Source organism: Ambystoma mexicanum, chromosome 5q (genome assembly GCF_040938575.1).
Source record: "Ambystoma mexicanum isolate Mex_15411 chromosome 5q, UKY_AmexF1_1, whole genome shotgun sequence".
Lineage (NCBI taxonomy): Eukaryota > Metazoa > Chordata > Amphibia > Caudata > Ambystomatidae > Ambystoma > Ambystoma mexicanum.
The window spans coordinates 62127405-62146107 of NC_090933.1; the positions used below are offsets into that span (position 1 = coordinate 62127405).

Here is an 18703-nt window from a genome sequence, read left to right on the forward strand (position 1 = left end):
GGGGTCCCGAATGCGACAACTCCTACCCAGAGACTGGTGTGATCCACTAGTCTCAAGGCGGCCTGCATTTTGAGCCATCCCACAACGTGCTGTGACCCTACTGGACTGCAAACCACCAATATCCTGGGACCTCAAGCATGGTCTTCGAAAGTCTGACCCTCGCTGAAACTTTGGTGGACTTCTGCTGTATCTCCAGAGACATGATTCAAATCCTTGAGGTCCCTCACCAGACTGCAGGACCAGATTAGCTGCTGTAAAAAGGCACCAAATCCACAGAGCTGCGAGAATCTGTGAAGAAACTTTTGCTGGAAGTCTCCTCTGACTGCTGCTGCAAGTTCCCAACCAATATCCAGATCTTTTGTCTCCAGACCAAGACTCATGAGACCGGATCCTGTGCTGCTGCATCTTAAAGGCATCCACTCCGAAGCTCTTCTTTTCTCCTCAGGTACTGTGCTGGCTTGTGTAATACTTACCTTAAAACTTGCGTGAATCCTGTGAGGCAGAGGGGGTGATTCATGTGGTTGGAAGTTTGCCCATACCACTTGCCCAGCTGGAATGCATATAGTGAGCCTTCTCTGAAGCCCTTCAACACTTAACCAACTCTGAAACAAATACTTCATTGTTAAGGAAGATATCCTCTGGAACTCTGACTTGCCTACAGCTGGCACCTAGAACACTACGGCCCTCTTCTGCCTTGGAATAAACTCAATCTTATAGACTAGGGAAACATAAGGATTCGGTCTGAACATTTTAACAAGTACTTACTAATCAGTGTTCCAACTAACAATTACTAGTGCAAGCCACTTCTAGTTAAACAGTGGAACTGTCAATACTGTCATTTTCCTGTTACAGTTGCGGGCCTGAGCCACTATTTAAGCAGTCACATGTTAAAGTATCCAAGTTCCTTAACTAACTGAATGGGGCCCTCCCCCCGCCCCCTTCTGAAAAAGTAAGAGTTGGTACTGTTTTATTATTCTTAACTGAGTGAGTAAAAGCTTACCAATAGGGTTTCCCTACCTTGAAATGCATTGCAACTTTCTTAAAGTGTACCAATGGGTTTTGCTTTCCCTGATCTACTTTATACATATCTAAAACAGTCTTGAGTTAATACTTGTATTTGAGCTGCTGGTAGCCACTCATAAGTAAATAGGTTTTACTCACCTTGAGTAGCTGCTGCTCTTCTAAACTTTTAACACTGGGTTGTGCGTCCCTGAATTGCTTTGGTGCCATTCTAAAATAGTCATTAAGTACTTACCTTAGAAAATGTATTCTACACTTCTTAAAAGTATACTGGGTGTAACTAGCTATTAGTTAGTGGATAGCTAGGTGCCAATAGGTCAATTACTTACCTTGAAATAAATGGTGTCTTTCACTAAGTGTAATTGGGATTTGCTTTCCCTGAATTACTTTGTGCATTCCAATATAGCTATTGAGTGTTCATACTTATCGTTGAGTAGCTTAAAGCCCCTCCGGAAAGTATTTGGGTTGCTTTACTAGCTCTGAGCTGTGTCCTACGAAGTAATATCTTCTACAAGGTGTATCCCTGTAACTGGGTTGGTTTATTAGGTGATTTCTGTAACCGTGTGTCACTGCATGACCGACGGGCTCTACTACCCTTAAATTACTGATTGTATTCTAAAAGTATATATAACCTTGTTTTACTTTCCATGAATAGCGGATTGTCATTCTGAATGTGTTGTAAGTATGACTCCCCTCAACTACTGATTGTATTCTCAATACGTTTACACTTAGTTTGTATTGCGTTGGTTTTTGTAATTGTGTTTAGAGGATAAGTGCTAGTACTTATTTTCCAAACGTTTATTTGGTCCTACTTGTACTTACATAGACATTTTATTTTTACAATACATAGTGATTAATTGGACCATATGTATGCTTCAATTTCTGTGTACCAAGATACAGCCTTCTCGCCCGCCTAAAATAAGCCTGGCTGCTCTGTCCATGTACCAACATACTCTGGTGGTGCAGCCTTATATTAAGAGTGGAACTTATGTACGGTCTCAGATGTATGATTTTATGAAGCCCTTAGTTGGACTTCAGAAACTCTACCCTAACAACTCCATAAAATTTAGTACAGAAATAATAAATGGTTCCCATAGTCCGAGCAAAAAGAATGAGCGAAAGGGAAAAAGTCACACTCAAGGACAGGAAAATCCAGGAGGCCAGCAAAAAGAGCTGGTGGTCTCATGGGTGGAGGAGATTTGGCATAAAAATGAAAAATCTCCAACACTAACAAATAATGGCACTTAGGCACATAACAGCAAGCAAACAAATTGAGAATGTAAGCATATGAGCTCAACGCCTCACAAATACAACTAGAATGTTGATACATCAGCCAAAACTATTGGCTTTGTCAATGCTTGCTTTTAAACAGGAAAAAGCGTTAGACGAAATTACAAAACATGCAAAATAATCTAGCAAGCATTTTATCAGGGAAGTTATCCCAAAAGACCATCATGGCATATCCCCCAGAACCCCAATATTAACTTACCACAGATTCCTTCTTCTGTGTGTTTAACTGGTTTGAGCTTCTTCCTTCTGAGAAAAAAGTCAAACAAGTTCAAACGACTTAATTCATTTAAAATACTTACAATAAAAAAAAAAGATAGCAATAATCTACATTCTGTGATGACACGGACAGTGTGCTTTATTAATACAGCAACTTCTGGATACATTTGCTAAAGAGCTGGATTTCAGTATGTATTGCAAGTTGGCTGGTAAACGTTTTCAGTTTCAGCATACAAAATCACAACTGATCAGTAGCACAAATACCAATAGAAGGTATACAATTACATTAAAACTAGATATTATGATTGGTGTTCATAAAGCTATACATGTGGTAGTCTCCAGCGAGATTTGTCTACTATACTATGTTTATTTCTGTAAATATGCAATATAGTGATGTAAATGGCACAAAAATAAAATTCTCATGTAGTTATTTTACAACTCTTAGTGCTTGGTCTGTCCACTGACAGACAGCAACAATGTTTCCGACTGAATGACCTCTATGAGACTGCACAATGTGTTTTAGAAAAAAAAAATATTTACTCTGTCAATTTTCTTTATGAGGACTTATTTATTCCACTGCTCTGTCCCTGCTTCTATGAGAGACCAAGCCACCAAAAAAACATGACATATGGAGAAGAAAAAGCACCCAAGTCAAACTTAAAAAGCTATTAACTGCAGAAAGGAATTAATTCAAACAGAAGTTAATATGGATTTCTTGAATCTAGCCGTTAAGAACTGGTGCAGACACATTGAGACTACACAAGACTTATCTGCTTGGTATTAGGTAACCCACCTTTTGGTGCAGGTCTGTACTACACAAGTTGGTAGTGTGACTGAGCAGCCAGGCCTACCTCAAGAGGGGCAAATGTGAGCTGTACAAATGAAATCAGTCAATACAAGTAACCAAGTAACACTTTATTTTTAACATCCAAGTTTTCATTAAGCATTCTTTAAAAAGGCAATTGTTTGCAACAGTCAAGCAAACTGTTAGGCAAGATTGTATGCAGTACCCCGTGGGAGACCAGCCTTGCCCTCCTGGCAATAGTTAACCCAACCTTTGGTATAAGCATGTACTACACAAGTTGGTAGAGTGACTGAGCAGCCAGGCTCATCTCAAGAGCGGTCAATGTGAGCTTTAGGGTTGTAACAGATTCGCAGGGACAAATATCCAAATAAAAACTTACACTCAAGGTTTCTTGATTAAACAATTATTTATTAATTTAACAGTGTTAGGCAAGATGTATTTATTTGCATTTATAAAGTGCACAGAAACTGCCTTGAGGCATCGTGGTGCTGTTACAGCGAGCTTGAACTTGACACAGGTAAGATTTAAACATAGTCGGTTGCAGTGGTAAAGCAGATTACAAACTCATAGTGCAGCATTGAGAATGACAAGTAGTAGAGGACAGAGCGGGTCAAATATTATGCTTTGCTATGGTTACAGTGCAATAGCATAATTATACATGCTGGTAATAGAACATTAGCTGAACAGGAAAGTTTTTAGGTTTTTGCGAAAGGTGGTGTATGATTTTTCATTCCTTAGTGAGGTTGGCAGGGCATTCCAATTTTTGGGTGCGAGGTGTTGGAAACTAGATCCTCCGGCTTTGGTTCTTTTGAATGTTGGAACGTAGATCTGGTTGGCGTGGTGGGCTCTAGTGGGTCTGTTAGAGGATTTGAGGGTGATTCTTTCCGAGAGGTAGGGTGGGGCATCAGATGTAAGGCATCTGTGTGTGATGGCCATGGTTTTAAAGAGTATACGTTCCTTAACCGGTAGCCAATGGGCCTCTTTCCTTGCTTGAGAGATGTGTTCCCTTTTGGGAATGACAGCGCTGCCCGGAGCGTGTTGTGTGATTTGGAGGTTTTTTAGGTTGTTGACATAGGTGCCTATGAATAGGGCATTGCAATAGTCAAGTTTAGTACCTATTGTGGCTCAAGGCTATGGCATTGACCTGGAGAGACATGGATAATGAGGCATCTAGGTGGACACTTAGGGTTTTGACAGTCTTGGAAACTAATGATGGAATTGTTGAAGGTTTTATATTGCGGAGGGAGTTTGCTGAGAGTTTCGGTAGTACCTACTATAAGGATTTCAGTTTTGTTCCCGTTTAGGCAAAGGCTGTTGGCAGCCATCTAGGTTTGGATGGCTGTGTAAATTTTGGTTAGGGCTGTTGCATCTTCTTCATAGGTCCCAGTTAGTGGGAGTAGAACCTGCGTGTCGTCCGCTTAGTTGGTGTACGCTATGTTGCGACAGTCCAGATCATTGAAGAGTGGAAGGGTAAATATATTGTAGAGTGTGGGGGCGGTGCAGGAGCCCTGAGGGATGCCACAGTGGATATTAGGGGATGCAGTGGCTGTGTCTGAGACCTCCATTTAGAAATGAGGCCACCCAGGCGATGGCTTCTGGGGAGAAGTGGGCTTCATTTTTTAGGTGCATGCCTAAGATATCGTGGTTGACATGGTCAAAGGCGGCGGACAGATCCAGTAGGAGAAGGAGTGCAGGTTTGCCTTTGTCCATGATGTCACCAAGTTGTATTTTTAAGTCGAGTAGGGCCGACTCTGTCCTGTGACCTGGACGGAAGCCTGACTGTCTTTTGCCTAAGATATGGTGTGTCAGGGGCAGACCTGGGGAGGCACGCAAAAAGCATGCAGCAAAGTATGCGGCGGCACCTGTAGTGAAGAAACTGGTGGGTGTCCTGCACTATGGGCCACGTGTTGCGAATGTGTGTGGTGTTCAGGTGGGATGGGGAAGGGTGCTGCCATACAGGAGACTGCTTTGTCCTCCCTGTAGGCTGCAGGCGCTGCAAGTGCATCGAGACTACACTTCCCAGCATGCCTCGCGCACAGACAGCCAATCAGGAATCAGATCGGGCGTGGTACGCCCCAACGCGCATGCGCGAGAACACCGACACGGGGCTTGTGCTCGAGATCGCTGTGGAGGAGGACGTGAGACATCGAGCTCCGTAGGAAAACCCGTGCGAGGGGCCCCGCCCCGCCTGATTGAGAGTCTGGCCCCTCGCCGATACAGACAAGTTTGGGAACCGAAGCCACGCAATACTCCATCCTGAGAAAGCCCGTAGAGAGTTTTGGGAAGCGCAGGGGGCACAGTCTTCCAGTCCATAGCGCTCGCCCCTGCGCCGGCATACGAGATAAGTACAGGCCCAGGGACAAAAGCGGTTAGCAGCGCGAGTCATGCAGAAATGAGGAGCGCAACATTGGCACCATAAAAAAGAGAATACCCGCGCCCCAAGCCACGCGTGGCGAAGCTCGCGCTGACACGTTACTAACGATTTGTTTTGCGCCTGGGGAAGAAAGTATGAATGCGGCATGGAGTGAATGACCGTGTGTATGTGTGACCTGGAATAACACATACTCTTTCTTTGTAGCGGAAGACGTGACCAGTCCACCCCGTTTTCGGAGACGCAGCACAGACTGACAGCTTCCCAAGGACCGAGCACTCGGACCGGACAATGAACCCAAGCTAAGTGTTGCATGCTAGTTTACCTGTGACAGTGGTTACCCACTGCCAATTGAACTGCTCACAGGGGTCAAATGTTGCTTATGTGATTCACACTTCAGAAAGCGTACTGTGTGGTCCAGCCTGCAGGCTCTGCAGGAATTATCATGTGGTGTGTCATGACGATGAAGGTGTGCAGCAGTTGAACCTCACCCAATTTCCCTCTACCTACCCATTACCTCGCCCTACTCCTTTTCCCGGTTTTCCCACAACCCCCCAACCTATCCAATCAACGAGACCCTAACCCTCTTTCCCTGCCCTGGTCGCGAAGGCCTGCGTAAGCTTCGTCTTGCAGGTATCAAGACCAGTGTGGGGGTAGTTGGTACATCCACTCCTGCGCCAGGTACCGGTGTGCAACCCTGACATGGTGGGTTTCTGGGTATTCCTGGATTTGTGCATAGGCAACTTTATCCAGGATCTTGAGCAGGAAAGGCACTGTGGTAATGGGCCTATTGTTATTAGCAATTTCTGGGTCAACTGTTTTTTTATTTTTAAAAGGGGGCGTACCCACGCTTCTTTTAGACTGTCTGGAACTGTGTTGGCGTTGAAGGAGGCGTTGATGAAGGATTTGAGAAAGGGGGAAAGTGTTTCAGTGCAGTCTTTGATGAGACTGGCTGGGCAAGGGTCTCCTTTGCAGTTGGATGGTTTAATACTGTTCATAATCTCAATGACTTCCTGTTCTGTTACTTCCCTGAATTTGAAAGGGGTTATAGGGGCTTTGGCGGATGGGTGCACTGGGCTGGAGGTGAGCAGGTGGTCAGTGCTGGTGGTAGATTTAGTGTGCGGAGATAAGTTTGTGTGGTGTTCCTTAATTTTTTCTTGTAGGAGTTCAATTTTGTATAGGGTTACACCAAGTTTGGTCTTTAATAATATCTTGGGATTTGGTAACTGGTATGGTGAGTTCTTTGAAAATGGCGAAGAGCTCTTTGGATTCAGAGCTTGCATTAGTGATTCTTTCATTGTAGGAAGCCGACTTGGCTGTAATTATAGCTTTCTTGTATTGCGAGGTGATTTTTTTTGTAGGAGGATAGGGTGGCTGAGGAGGGTAGTTTCTGTCAGGTATTCAGAGCTTTCCTCTTCTGAGAGCGTATCTCTCTTAGTTCCGCTGAGAACCAGGTGTTTGAATGTTTTACTATTTTGGCTTTTTTGTTCTGTAGAGGGGCAATGGTGTCTATGGCAGTGTTTATGGTGTGCTTATAAATATCTGCTAGCACTGATGGGTCGGAGGACTTAAGGTCTGTTGTGAAGGTGCCGAGGTGTGGTATGTTATCTGCAGTGAGATTTTTGGCGCATCTTGCCAAGGCTGGGGGGACAGGGTTAGGCTTTTTGGTCTTAGACGTGAATGCGGTGGTGGTCTGACCAAGGAATGGGGGTAATGGACCTAATGTCAATCTGACAGTTGTGGTCGGCTAGCCAATCAAGGATGCTGCCTTTGTCATGTGTGGGCAAGCTTATTTTTTGGTCGAAGCCTAGTTCCTTTAGTGCTAGTGAGAGGGATTTGGCTGGCTTGTCCTTTTTGTCATTGAACCCAAGGTTGACATCACCTAAAAAGATGGTTTTGGAGGTGGTTTTTAGGTTTTCTGTAAGGCGATGTAGGAGGTTCTCCTGGAATTCCGATAGAGGGCCGGGTGGGCGGTAGATGAGGTTGATGGTGGAGTTGGGGGAGAGGGTGATTTTTATAGCAAGGGAGTCTGTGTTATCACCTAAGTTGGATGTGATTTGTCTGGCCTCTAGGTGGTCTTTCAGAATGAGTGCTACCCCACCTCCTACTGAGGAAAGGCGGACTTGCCTGATGGAGTATCCCTGTGGGATGGCAAGGTTGAGGGCTGGCCCTGCGGCGCTATGTAGCCAGGTCTCAGTGATGGCTAGGATGTCGAGGTCCAGGTTGATTAGGAGTTTGTGGATTTCAGTGGCATGAGCAGGGATGATCTAGCGTTGATAAGGGCACACTGTAGGTTGTGTGGCGACTGGGATGTGGAAGGGGTGGTGTTGTGTGGAACAGTTGAGGCAGGGTTAGGGTGTGTCGGGACTGGTGTGGGGGCAGTTGGTTTGACTGTGTAAGTAGGCGTTTGTGGTATTGGATGGGTTAGGTGGAGCTTGTTAGGGGAGGTGTTGGGGTACCTAGAAGTGAGTCCCAGAAGTTGGTTACTGATGTTAGTGGGTCTGGTGCGTGATGCTATAGTAGGTGTAAGAGAGTTTGCAGTGATGTTGCTTTTTGTGAAAAATGAGGGTAGGAAGTAGGTGGGTGGGGGGGATGTTGGAGGGGAAGGTGTGGAGGGCAGCTGATGTGTTGGTTGGTTGAGGGTGTTGCATGGTGAGTATGGGTATAGAGTGCCGCGATCGGATAGCGAAGCAGCTAGTAGCTAGGGGCAGCAGTCAAGAGTCGGGGCAACTAGGTGCAGAAGGTAACAGACAAATGGGGAGCAGCTGGGTGCTAGATGCAACTATCAAATGGCAGTACAACTAGGTGATTAAAGCAACAGTCAAATGGTCAGCAGCTGGGTGCTAGATGCAACTATGAAATGGCAGTACAACTAGGTGCATAAAGCAACAGTCAAATGGGGAGCAGCTGGGTGCTAGATGCAACTATCAGATGGCAGTACAACTGGGTGCAAGGATCATCAATCAATTGGCGGAGCAGCTAGCGCAGAAAGCAACAATCAAAAGGCAATACAAACAATCAGGATGCAACAAAGTTAGTGCAGAGTGCATAAAGCAAATGGCAATACAGGTAAGTATTAGGCGCTGCAATCAAATAGCAAGACGTGTGGCACAAGATAATGTGTTGTTTAAGTGTTGCGGGTCTGGTTACAGCATGGCTGGCGGCATGTTAGATCATTGTGGCTACCGTGCGAGATGTCTTCCCTAGAGTTGTAACAGCACAGCCAATCATGGGTGGCTGGGGCAGAGTAGTTCTAATAATGGAAGGCAAAGTTAGTAGCATAGTCGGGAACTAGCAGTAATAGTAAGGAGTTAGTGACATGTAGCAAGCATGGCAGTTGGCAGTGTTATTAGGGCACAGTCTGGTGGAGGTGAAGATCATGTAGTCGGACGAAGGCGTAGGATGAGTGTCCCTTTGTGGCTCCCCACAGTGCGGTGGTGTAGTGCGTAGAGGCACATGCACCAGGATCTTTGTCTGCATCGACAGCGGGCCCAGGCACTAAAGGCAGTGCATATGGGAGTGGGGATAGGTTATGGCTGAAGCAGATGTTCAAGTGTGTGGCCGAACGCGAAGCCGGTACCTTTGAGTGCACAACAAAAACCCTGACGTCCTGGCAATAGGAACCAAACCTTTGGTATATGTCTGTACTACACAGGTTGGTAGTGTGTTGAACAGCCAGGCTCATCTCAAGAGGGAGTCAATGTGAGCTGTAGGGGAGTTACGGAGATTCACAGTGACAAGTATTCAAATAAACTCTTACACACAAGGTTTCTTGACTAAACAATTATTAATTTAAGAGTCAGTTAGAGTAAGCCTTCTTCAGAAGGGTCAATATAATAGCAACACACAAATACTCCAAAAATACACACTTTTAATATTTCTAAATCAGTAAGTACACTTTTGGGATGGCACACGGATACTTCGAACATCCTCAGGTGACTTCAGTAACTAGGGCACTGTGGACATATTTATACCACTGTTTGCATTCAGAATCAGACTAAGGAGTATGTCAAAGGAAAAAGGTTATTAAAGCAGAACTAGAGATAACACAAATATTCTGAAGCAGGCAAGTACTTTCGGTAACCACCAATGCAAAGTTAGTTAACCACTTCCTGGAAACAAAACACAAATCTCAGACGGAAGAAGAGTCACTCAGGGAGCTAGGCTAAACCAAAGTCAATTGGGCAAAAGTCTAGGTGAGCTGAAGCACTTCTTGCGGGCGAGTAGAAGTCTTGCACAATGTTTTAGAAGTCTTTGTAGGAAAAGGAGTTAAAGTAGGGCCACAAGCTGTTTAGGCTTGGGAAGTAAAGGAGCTGTCAGCGACTCTACAGACCAACCACAAGTCTAACCAACAGAACAAGTGCTGTTACACAAGAGACAAGTTCTCTTAGACTGTACAGTACCTTTAGGTTGAAGAAAAATGCTGGAGATGGTTTTGGTTCCCGTGCAGCTCTGCAGATCGTGGTGTTCCTGGGCCTCAGTCGTGGGACAAGAGGAAGGACTTCTGGGGACTCTTGCACTGCAATGAGACGGTCCCCGACCGCGGCGGCAATCTTCAAACAAGTGGCACTTTGGTGTTCCAGCTCCTCGAGTCTACCACAAATAGCAACACTGCATCTGGGGTCCAGCATTCTGTAGAGGTGGATCAGGCTCGGTCAGCCCTGCTTCCTGGGAGTCCAGGGGATCTTACTGGAGCTCTTGGCCAGCTTAAAAGCAACGCACACGATCTGGAGTTCCTCTCCCTGGCTATTCGGTTCCAGCAGCAATTGCAGTGAAATTTTAACCAGCTCTGAGAGGATGTCCAGGTGGCTTACTTTGGAGTTGATTGGTCCCAACAACTCAAGGGGAGACGTAGTCTTTGCAGGGCTTCTCTAGTCGAAACAAATTTTGAGTTTCAGCACAGCAGCAGGGCTTCACCGGGCAAACCAACGCTCCAGGAGTTGCAGCAGGCGTCCTCTTCCAAATTCTTCTTCGGATTCCTTCATCCAGTGGTCGACTCTGCTTTCCAAGCAAAAAACCTCACCTTTTATGCAGGTTTCTCCCTTTCATTCTAGCCTGGCTGTCAGTCACCCAGCAGGGTGGCTGTTCTTGTCAGATAGCGAGCCGGCCAATCACCAAAGAGTACACTCCTGTCTCCTAGAAGACTAAGCACAGGGAGTTTCGGGCACCTCCCTCACTTCCTGCCCCCGCCAGATACCCTGGAGCCAGAGGCGGGCTTCACTTGTGAATACCGACAAAGACAAAAACGAACCTAGGGACCAAACCTGGTTTGACATCCAGAGTAAATCTCAAGAAGGACCTTTCCACAAAGAAATTGCGAAAAAAGACGACCTTGGCCATTTTGACAAAAATGGCACCCTTGGGTGCTTTACTGCAGCTGCGACCCAGCCCACAGTAAATGCACACCACAGTAATTAAAAGTATACCACTGCCCCCAGCAATTCATTGAGGAAAGGGCAACAAAAATGTTACATGAGCAGCTAGACAAAGGTGATACTAAGTAACCCCTCTAGCACCCTGTGGTAAGATAGTGTGTGCTGGGTCTAGAAAGTTACAAGTGTAAGCAAAGTCAATTTCACTTCACTGCTCTTGGAAACAGTAGTTCATCCAAGAAAAGGTATTTAAACCTTTGGGAAATGTGGAAGACTACCCTGTGTCACTGCACTGAAGGTGCAGTGTGACACGATGTAAAAGATGATGCCTATGGAGTTTGTCAGCGTTCACGACCAAATGAAACAGTTCAAAATCACATTAAAATACATGGGAGAGTGGGGGAAAAAAAAAGGGTCTCACTCTCTACAGGTAAAAATTAAGAGTCCTAGAGTCCAGCAAAAGAGCTGGGTGTCTCTAGGGTAGAGAGGAATTCGCACATTTCTGAGAATTCTCCCCAACAGTCAGTTGAATAAGACTTCTTTACAAAGGAGCAAATATATGCAACACAAAAATATACTTCAAAATACACCCAGTTTCTGTAAATCAGTAGATACCCATTTGGGATGGCACACACACTTCCTACACCAGGAGGCGACTTAAATAACTAGGACACTGCACATTGATACATCACTGGTACATTTAGAGCAAGACTGAGTTTGGTGTCAAAGAAATGGTTTTGGGAATAAAACAATGGTTAACAAATATTCTTAAGCATGCAAGTACTTTTTGAACCACCGATGCAAAGAAAATGAACCCTTCCCCAGCTACCCAAGTTATAGAATGTGTGACTTGTTGAGGGATAGTTAAAGCGCAAAGTCAGAGGATAGAAGAGTCTTTCAGGGAGCCAGGACCGCCAATGTTAATCGAACAAAAGTCTATGTGAGCTGAAGCACTTCTTGCAGGTAAGTGAAAATTCTTGCACAATGTTTAAGAAGTCTTTGTAGAAAATGAAATCACTGTAGGACCACACAATGGGAGGCTTGTGAGGGGCAACACTGCAAGCAACTCTGCAAAAGCAACCAAGACAAGTCTCAACTGAGAACTAGCAAAGATACACAACAAGATGCAAGTCCCCTTAGTTTTTCAGGACCTTTGGTTTGAAGAAATTGGTTCGAGTTGGCTTCTATTCCTGTGTAGGTCTGCAGATCCTTTTGTTCCTGGGCCTCAGTCGTGGGGACAAGATGGAGGACATGTCTGGGGATTCCTGCACTACGAATTGAAGATCGGCGGCAGCAATTGGCAAACTTCAGATCAGCTGCACTTCACGGTTTCAGCTTCTCGCGGCTCTCACAAACAGCACCACCGTGGTTCTCGGATACCTTAAGGGACTTTCCACGCATCTGGGGTCCAGCATTCTGTTGAGGTGCCTCGGGCTTGGTCAGTCCAGCTTCATGGGAGTCTGGAGGATTTTCCTGGAGCTCAGGTCCGACTTAAAGATGACACACTATTCTGGTGTTCCTCTCCCTGGCAATCAGTTCCTGCAGCAACAATGGAAGTACAGTCAACTCCGAAAGGATTTCCAGATTAGTTCATCTTGGGGGTTAATTGGTTTTACCAATCCAAAGGGAGAAGTTGTCCTTTGCAGGGCTTCTCTAGTCGAGGCGAATTCGGAGCTTCAGCAGTGCAGCAGGGCTTCACTGGGCAAACCAACAGTCCAGGAGTTGCAGCGGGCGTCTCTTCCAAGTTCTTCTTTGCATTTCTTCGTCCAGTGGTCGAATCTACCTTCCAAGCCAAAAGCCTTGCCTTTTATGCAGGGTTCTCCCATTCATTCGCAGCCTAGCTGTCAATCACAAAGTAGGGTGGCTGTCCTCCAAGCACAGCCAGCCAGCCAATCACCTTTGGGTGCATTCCTTTAACCATGGAGACAAATCACAGGGAGATTCGGGAACCTCCCTCGCTTCCTGCCCTGCCATACATGCTGGAGCCAGAGGCGGGCTTCGACAGTGAATCCCGCCAAAGACAAAATGAACAAAGGGACCAAACCTGGTTTGGCATGCAGAGTAAATCTCAAGAAGGACCTTTCCAACAAGAAATGGTTAAAAAAAGAAGACCGGGCCATTTTGACAAAATGGGCACCCATGGGTGCTTTACTGCAGCTGCAATTGCAGCCCGTGGTATAAACACAATGGTAGGAAAAGGTAAACAACTGCCACCATCCATTAATAGTAAAAAGGGTAACAAAAAAAGTTACATGAGAAACTAGACAAAGGGGATACTAAGTAACCCCCCCCCCCAGCACCCTATTGTAAGATTGTGTAACTTTCTAGACCCAGCACACACTATGTAAAGTCAAGTCAATTTCACTTCACTGCTCTTGGAAACCATAATTTTACCAAGAGAAGGTATTTAAACCTTTGGGAAATCTAAGAGACTTCCCTGTGCCACTGCACTGAAGATGCTGCCTATGGAGTTTGTCAGACTCCAAAGTCAAAAGAAACAGATTCCAAATCACAAAAAAAAATACACGACAGTGGGAAAAAGGTCTCACGCTCTCCAAGATCGAAATTAAAAGTCCTAAAGTCCATCAAAAAGAGCTGGTGGTCTCCAAGGTAGAAGGGAATTCGCACATTTCTGAGAATTCTCCCCAACACAAACTTTGGAATATCTTTTCAACAGTCAAAGTTGGTGAATACTCTTTGAAGATGCCAATACTTACTTTTCTCCTACACCCTGAAGTGACTTCAATAGCAAGTACAGTATTGCATTAATATATAACACCAATATACGATTTAGACTTAGAATTTCAGGAAGGAAGGGTGAAGGAAAGAATAGGAAGGTTAGAACATACTTTCTTATAGAGCAAGACAGTTTTGAATCCTCCAATGAAACCTAGGTAAGAATTTACCATCAGAAAATGTATTAAACAAATTTCAACCTACGAGGGACAAGCAATGCCAAAACAATTCTTTGATACAGTGTTACAAAGTTAGATAGTTGAGAGAAAATCACTAAAGGCACACTAGTTGTTAAGCCTGAGCAAAGGGAGGTATTCAACTCAGGAAGTTAAGCAAGTGCAAAGAAAGCACGACTTAAGGCGGTAAGGTAAGTACCCCAAGCCCAAAGAGTACCTCTAGTTAGAAGAAAAGTGGTCCAGCTGGATTCTGTCTTGCTACAGCCAAACAGACCCTGGTTCCTGAGCCTCAGTCGTGGTGACGAGAGAGGATGTCTGGAGGGCTCCTCCAGCAGTACTCAGGAAGGTCAGCGGCAGCTACAGGCTCCCTTTGATTCAGCAGCACTTCGCTGTTTCAGCACTGCGCAAACAGCACTGATGCAGAACGAATATCTCTGGTAGGACTTTCCTTGCTCCTGGATGCTGGTGAGGGGACTCTGGATCAGGATTTCCTGCTACTGGAGTGTCCTTAGGAGGCTCCTGGAACTTTAGGCCGGATTTGTTCTGCGGACGACATTGCATTTGGTTGTTGACACTCGACCCCTGGCATTGGGCTTCTGCAACACTGGAGAGGAACAGTAAGACGGGGATTGCGCCAAAGTGGAGTTCGTCGAGGAGCTAGTTGGTCCCACCAGCCCAAAGGGAGAAGTTGTTCCGTCCGGAGCTGCTCTGTCGATTCGAAAAAAAAGGAGGTCAGTACAGCAGCAGGGCTTCACCGGTACTTTGAGGTCCAGGAGGTTGCAGGGGGCTTCTCTTCACCTCTTCACGATTTCTGCTTTGGATGTTTCTTCCATTGGCCGACTAACTAGTCCCAAAACCCTAGTCTTTTAAGCAAGTTTCCCATTCATTCACAGCCTAGGCTGTCACACAGCAGGGTGGATGTCCTTTCAGGACAGCCAACCAATCGGGACTGGAGTTGTTCAGGCGTTCCTAGAGACAAAGTACAGGGGAGTTTCAGGACGCTCCCTCACTTCCTTGTCCTTCCAGACACACTGGAGCCAGGCCGGGCTTCAGGGAAGAAGCCCGCCAAAGACAAAACACACAAAGGGCTCAGACTAGTCTCAACGCAGCGTAAAAGCCAACACGGACATGGAGCAGGAAACAAAGAAGCAGCCCTCCTTGCAGGCGTCCCTTATATAGGGGTGCTCCCCAGCTGTGGCTCGCTCCATGTCACCCTCTGATGACACCCCCACCCCCTGCCCCGCACAGGCTGTGACTTCCGAGGCCTCACCTCGCAAACCCACCGTGCCTTGGGGCTGCGCACCGTGGGGGCATCAGAACCAAGGCTTGATGTCACCGAGAGCCATTTTTTCAAAATGGCGAGCGAGTCTGGTATAGCACTGACAGCCAGCAGCGGGGGAACGTCCTGAGATACTGCACTCTTACCCCCCCTTGTGTCTTCATTCCTTTTACTCTCCCTTCCTCCCCTTGGAGCCCCCCCCGCTCCCCACCCAGATACCCAAATGAGAGGCAGGACCAGTTGGCTGAGTGGAAGTGAAATTCTCACAGCAAACTTTATTAACATACATAAAGTCATGAGTTATCTTACAGATGTTCCGTTTCGCTGCTACCCTCAGGATTCTGCACGGAGGAGTAGCATCCTAACCCCCCCACCCCCAGTAAGGTCCTTGCAGACCGGTTGAGGGCCCGTCCGTCACTCCCCATCTGTCCCTCTCTACCCCATGCCAACTTTTTCTTTTCATCCCCCCCATTTTTCATTCATTTTTTCCGTTCCCATTTCTTTTTCACATATTTTTCCGCTTCAATTTATTTCCTCAGTTCCATCCAAGTCATCACTTCGCACCCCATTATATCTTCCTTTCTTTCCCCTACATTCCCCCTCTTCACCCCCCCTCTTGGTAGCCCCGATTTTCCTTACAAATTCCTGGTCCCCATTACATTCTTCCCTTAACAAGACCCCCCCATCCCCCCAATTCCTCGGACCCAGTGATGTCCTAACTTCATTCGCCTTAGCCGTTCTTCCCCCCCGGCCCCCCGGCACCCTTTCAGGCCCCAAACTACCCAGCTCCTTCCCTTTTCTCCATACTGTTCTCTACCGAGGCGCCCCCACCCCGTTAGCTACCTTCCCCCCGGATCCCGTTACATATGTCACACACAAATGCCTCTCGCTAATAAAGCCCCCCCTGCATCTACATGAACACCATTAAGAAATAAAAACAGCCAGTAGAACCCTCAGATCCAACACGAACGCCTGATATCCGCGATACAAATGCTCTAGAGCAGGAGATTTCCAAGTCATTGCCCCAAAACACTGGAACTCCCTCCCAATATCAAAAAGGAGGAATCCTTAAAAACATGGCTATTCAACCAATTCTAGCCATCTCAAATCAGTAGCCTAGGCCGATAAGTATCTCTAGAAGTAATATAGACCTTACCACTGCGGCTGACTGATTTGATCCTGTAAACAAAATTGATTGCTGTAATGTTTACCCTATGTATCAAATGTTTTGCTTTACGAACTATTTTGTAACATTATCTTGGTGCTAATATGTATGTAATCATGCCCAAGTTCTATTCTAAAGATGTCTAACTACGCCGTGAGACCCCAGGGTCTGGGCATGTAATAAAGAAATACCTCAAACATAAAATAACCAACAAAAAAATAAAAATAAAACTACAGTGGCCATTTTGACTAAATGGTTCCCCATGGGTGCTGTGCTGCAGCAGAGGGTCCAGCCTGTAGTAAAAATGCACACTGGTAGTAAAAAGTAAACCATTGCCACCAGCCATTTTAAGTAGCGAGGGTAACAAAAGGTTACATGAGAAAGTAGGACCGGGGGATAACCAGGTAACCCACCCTCCCCCCAGTACTCCATATGAGATGGTGTGTGCTGGGCCTACAAAGTAAATAAGATCAATTTCACCTTACTATTTTTGGGAATTGTAGTTCACCCAAGAAAAGGTATTTAAACCTTAAGAGAAATCCAAGGGACTTCTCAGTGACACTGCACGGAAGGTGCTGTGTGGCACTATACAAAAAGTAGATGCCTATGGCGTTTGCAGACTCAAAACAGTGAAAACAAACCCCTAATCAGGGAAAAACACACAAGGGGGAGAAAAAGGTCCCACTCAGGAGTTAAAATTAAAAAGCCCCAAGTCCAGCAAAAGAGCTGGGGGTCTATAAAGTGGGATGAAATTAGCACAGAAGAACAAGTATCTTACCCCCCCTTTGTTCCTCCCAAGTATTCCTTATCTTATGATATTTCCAATATCCATCTTAGCTGCTTCAGAAAATAGTTTTCTTTTTCTTCAGCAGAGGGAGCTGTGCATCGATGCCCGTCGACTCCATGTCCCTCGGAGGCCTCAGTCTCGATGTCGACGTCACTGAAGACAAAAATAGCGCGTGCAGCGTCTGTTTCAGTTCCGTTTTTACGAATATAGGATTTATCCCATACCTGGCAGTTACTCCTCCTGAGAGAAGGCAGACTGCAATAGAAGAACAAGTTACTTCTTACCTTGTAACGTTCTTTCGATGGGATGTTTCGACGTATTCTTTATCTTAGATATCTCCTTCCAGCTCTTCTGGCCTCGGAAAATTTTTCTCTAGAGGGCGCTGCGTGTCGACATCCGCCGAGTCGATGTCCCTCGACAGCCGCCGTATCGACGTCATCCTGCCTATAAAGGCCGCACGCAGCGTCCGTTGCTCAGTTCCGTTTTGTAGCCCACAATATTTCTGTCTGGACTAGACTAATCACCCTGAAGGAGCGTAAGCTGTAACAACAAGGGAAGTAGAACTGCGGGGATGGATGGGAGGGTCGATAAGGAATACGTCGGAGGAACATCCCATCGAAAGAACGTTACAAGGTAAGAAGAAACTTGTTCTTCGAAGGGATTGTGTCCTCCCACGTATTCCTTATCTTAGATAGGCTCCCATACCAGTATTCTATTATTGGAGGTGGGAGTACTGACTTCATGCTGCCTTCTATTGATGAATAGAGTGCAATACTGCCCTTCCAAACCTAGTCTCTTGACTGGAGGAGGAATCCAAGTTGTAAAATCGTGTAAAGGTATGGACGGACGACCATGTGGCGGCCGAACAAATGTCTTTAACCGGTACTCCTCTTTTGAGGGCCGATGAAGCTGCAATACCTCGGGTCGAATGAGCCCTAAGGTTTTGAGGGGGCTCTTTCCTGCCAGTTTATAACATTCCAAAATGGCTAGAATGATCCATCTGGAAATGGTCTGCTTAGTTATCGGTAACCCCAGCTTGTGACCTGTGTAGCCTACAAACAGCTGGTCTGCTTGTCTTATCCTGGCCAGTCTACTGATGTAAAAACTTAAAGCCCTTCTAGGGTCCAGCCTGTGTAACCTCTCTTCCTCTTTGCCCGGATGAGGAGGAGGAGGAGGATAGAAAGATGGCAGGGTAATCTTCTGAGTGATATGGAATTCAGAAACCACCTTTGGGAGGAAATTAGGCTTCACTTGCAGGCCAACTTTGTCTTTGTGAAAGATTGTATGAGGGGGTTTACAAGAAAGAGCTTGTAACTCGCTCACCCTTCTAGCAGATGTAAGTGCTATTAATAAAACAGTTTTAAGGGTAAGAAATCTTAACGAACAAGAATGGAGTGGTTCGAAAGGTGTGCCCGTCAGGAAAGTTAAGACTAAGTTTAAATCCTATAGGGGAACCTGGAATGGTCTTGGGGGATAAACGTTGGTT

General features: G+C 45.9%; 1 protein-coding gene across 2 annotated transcripts in view; it reads right to left on the reverse strand.

Annotated features, from left to right (window-relative positions):
• The window catches only part of LOC138497211 (uncharacterized), an 835962-nt gene that overhangs the window by 293047 nt on the left and 524212 nt on the right, over nucleotides 1-18703 (reverse strand). For both annotated transcript variants that reach the window (XM_069620534.1, XM_069620535.1), the window contains one exon: nucleotides 2510-2556. In XM_069620534.1, coding sequence (XP_069476635.1) covers nucleotides 2510-2556 — 47 coding nt within the window. The remainder of the gene's footprint in view (nucleotides 1-2509; nucleotides 2557-18703) is intronic.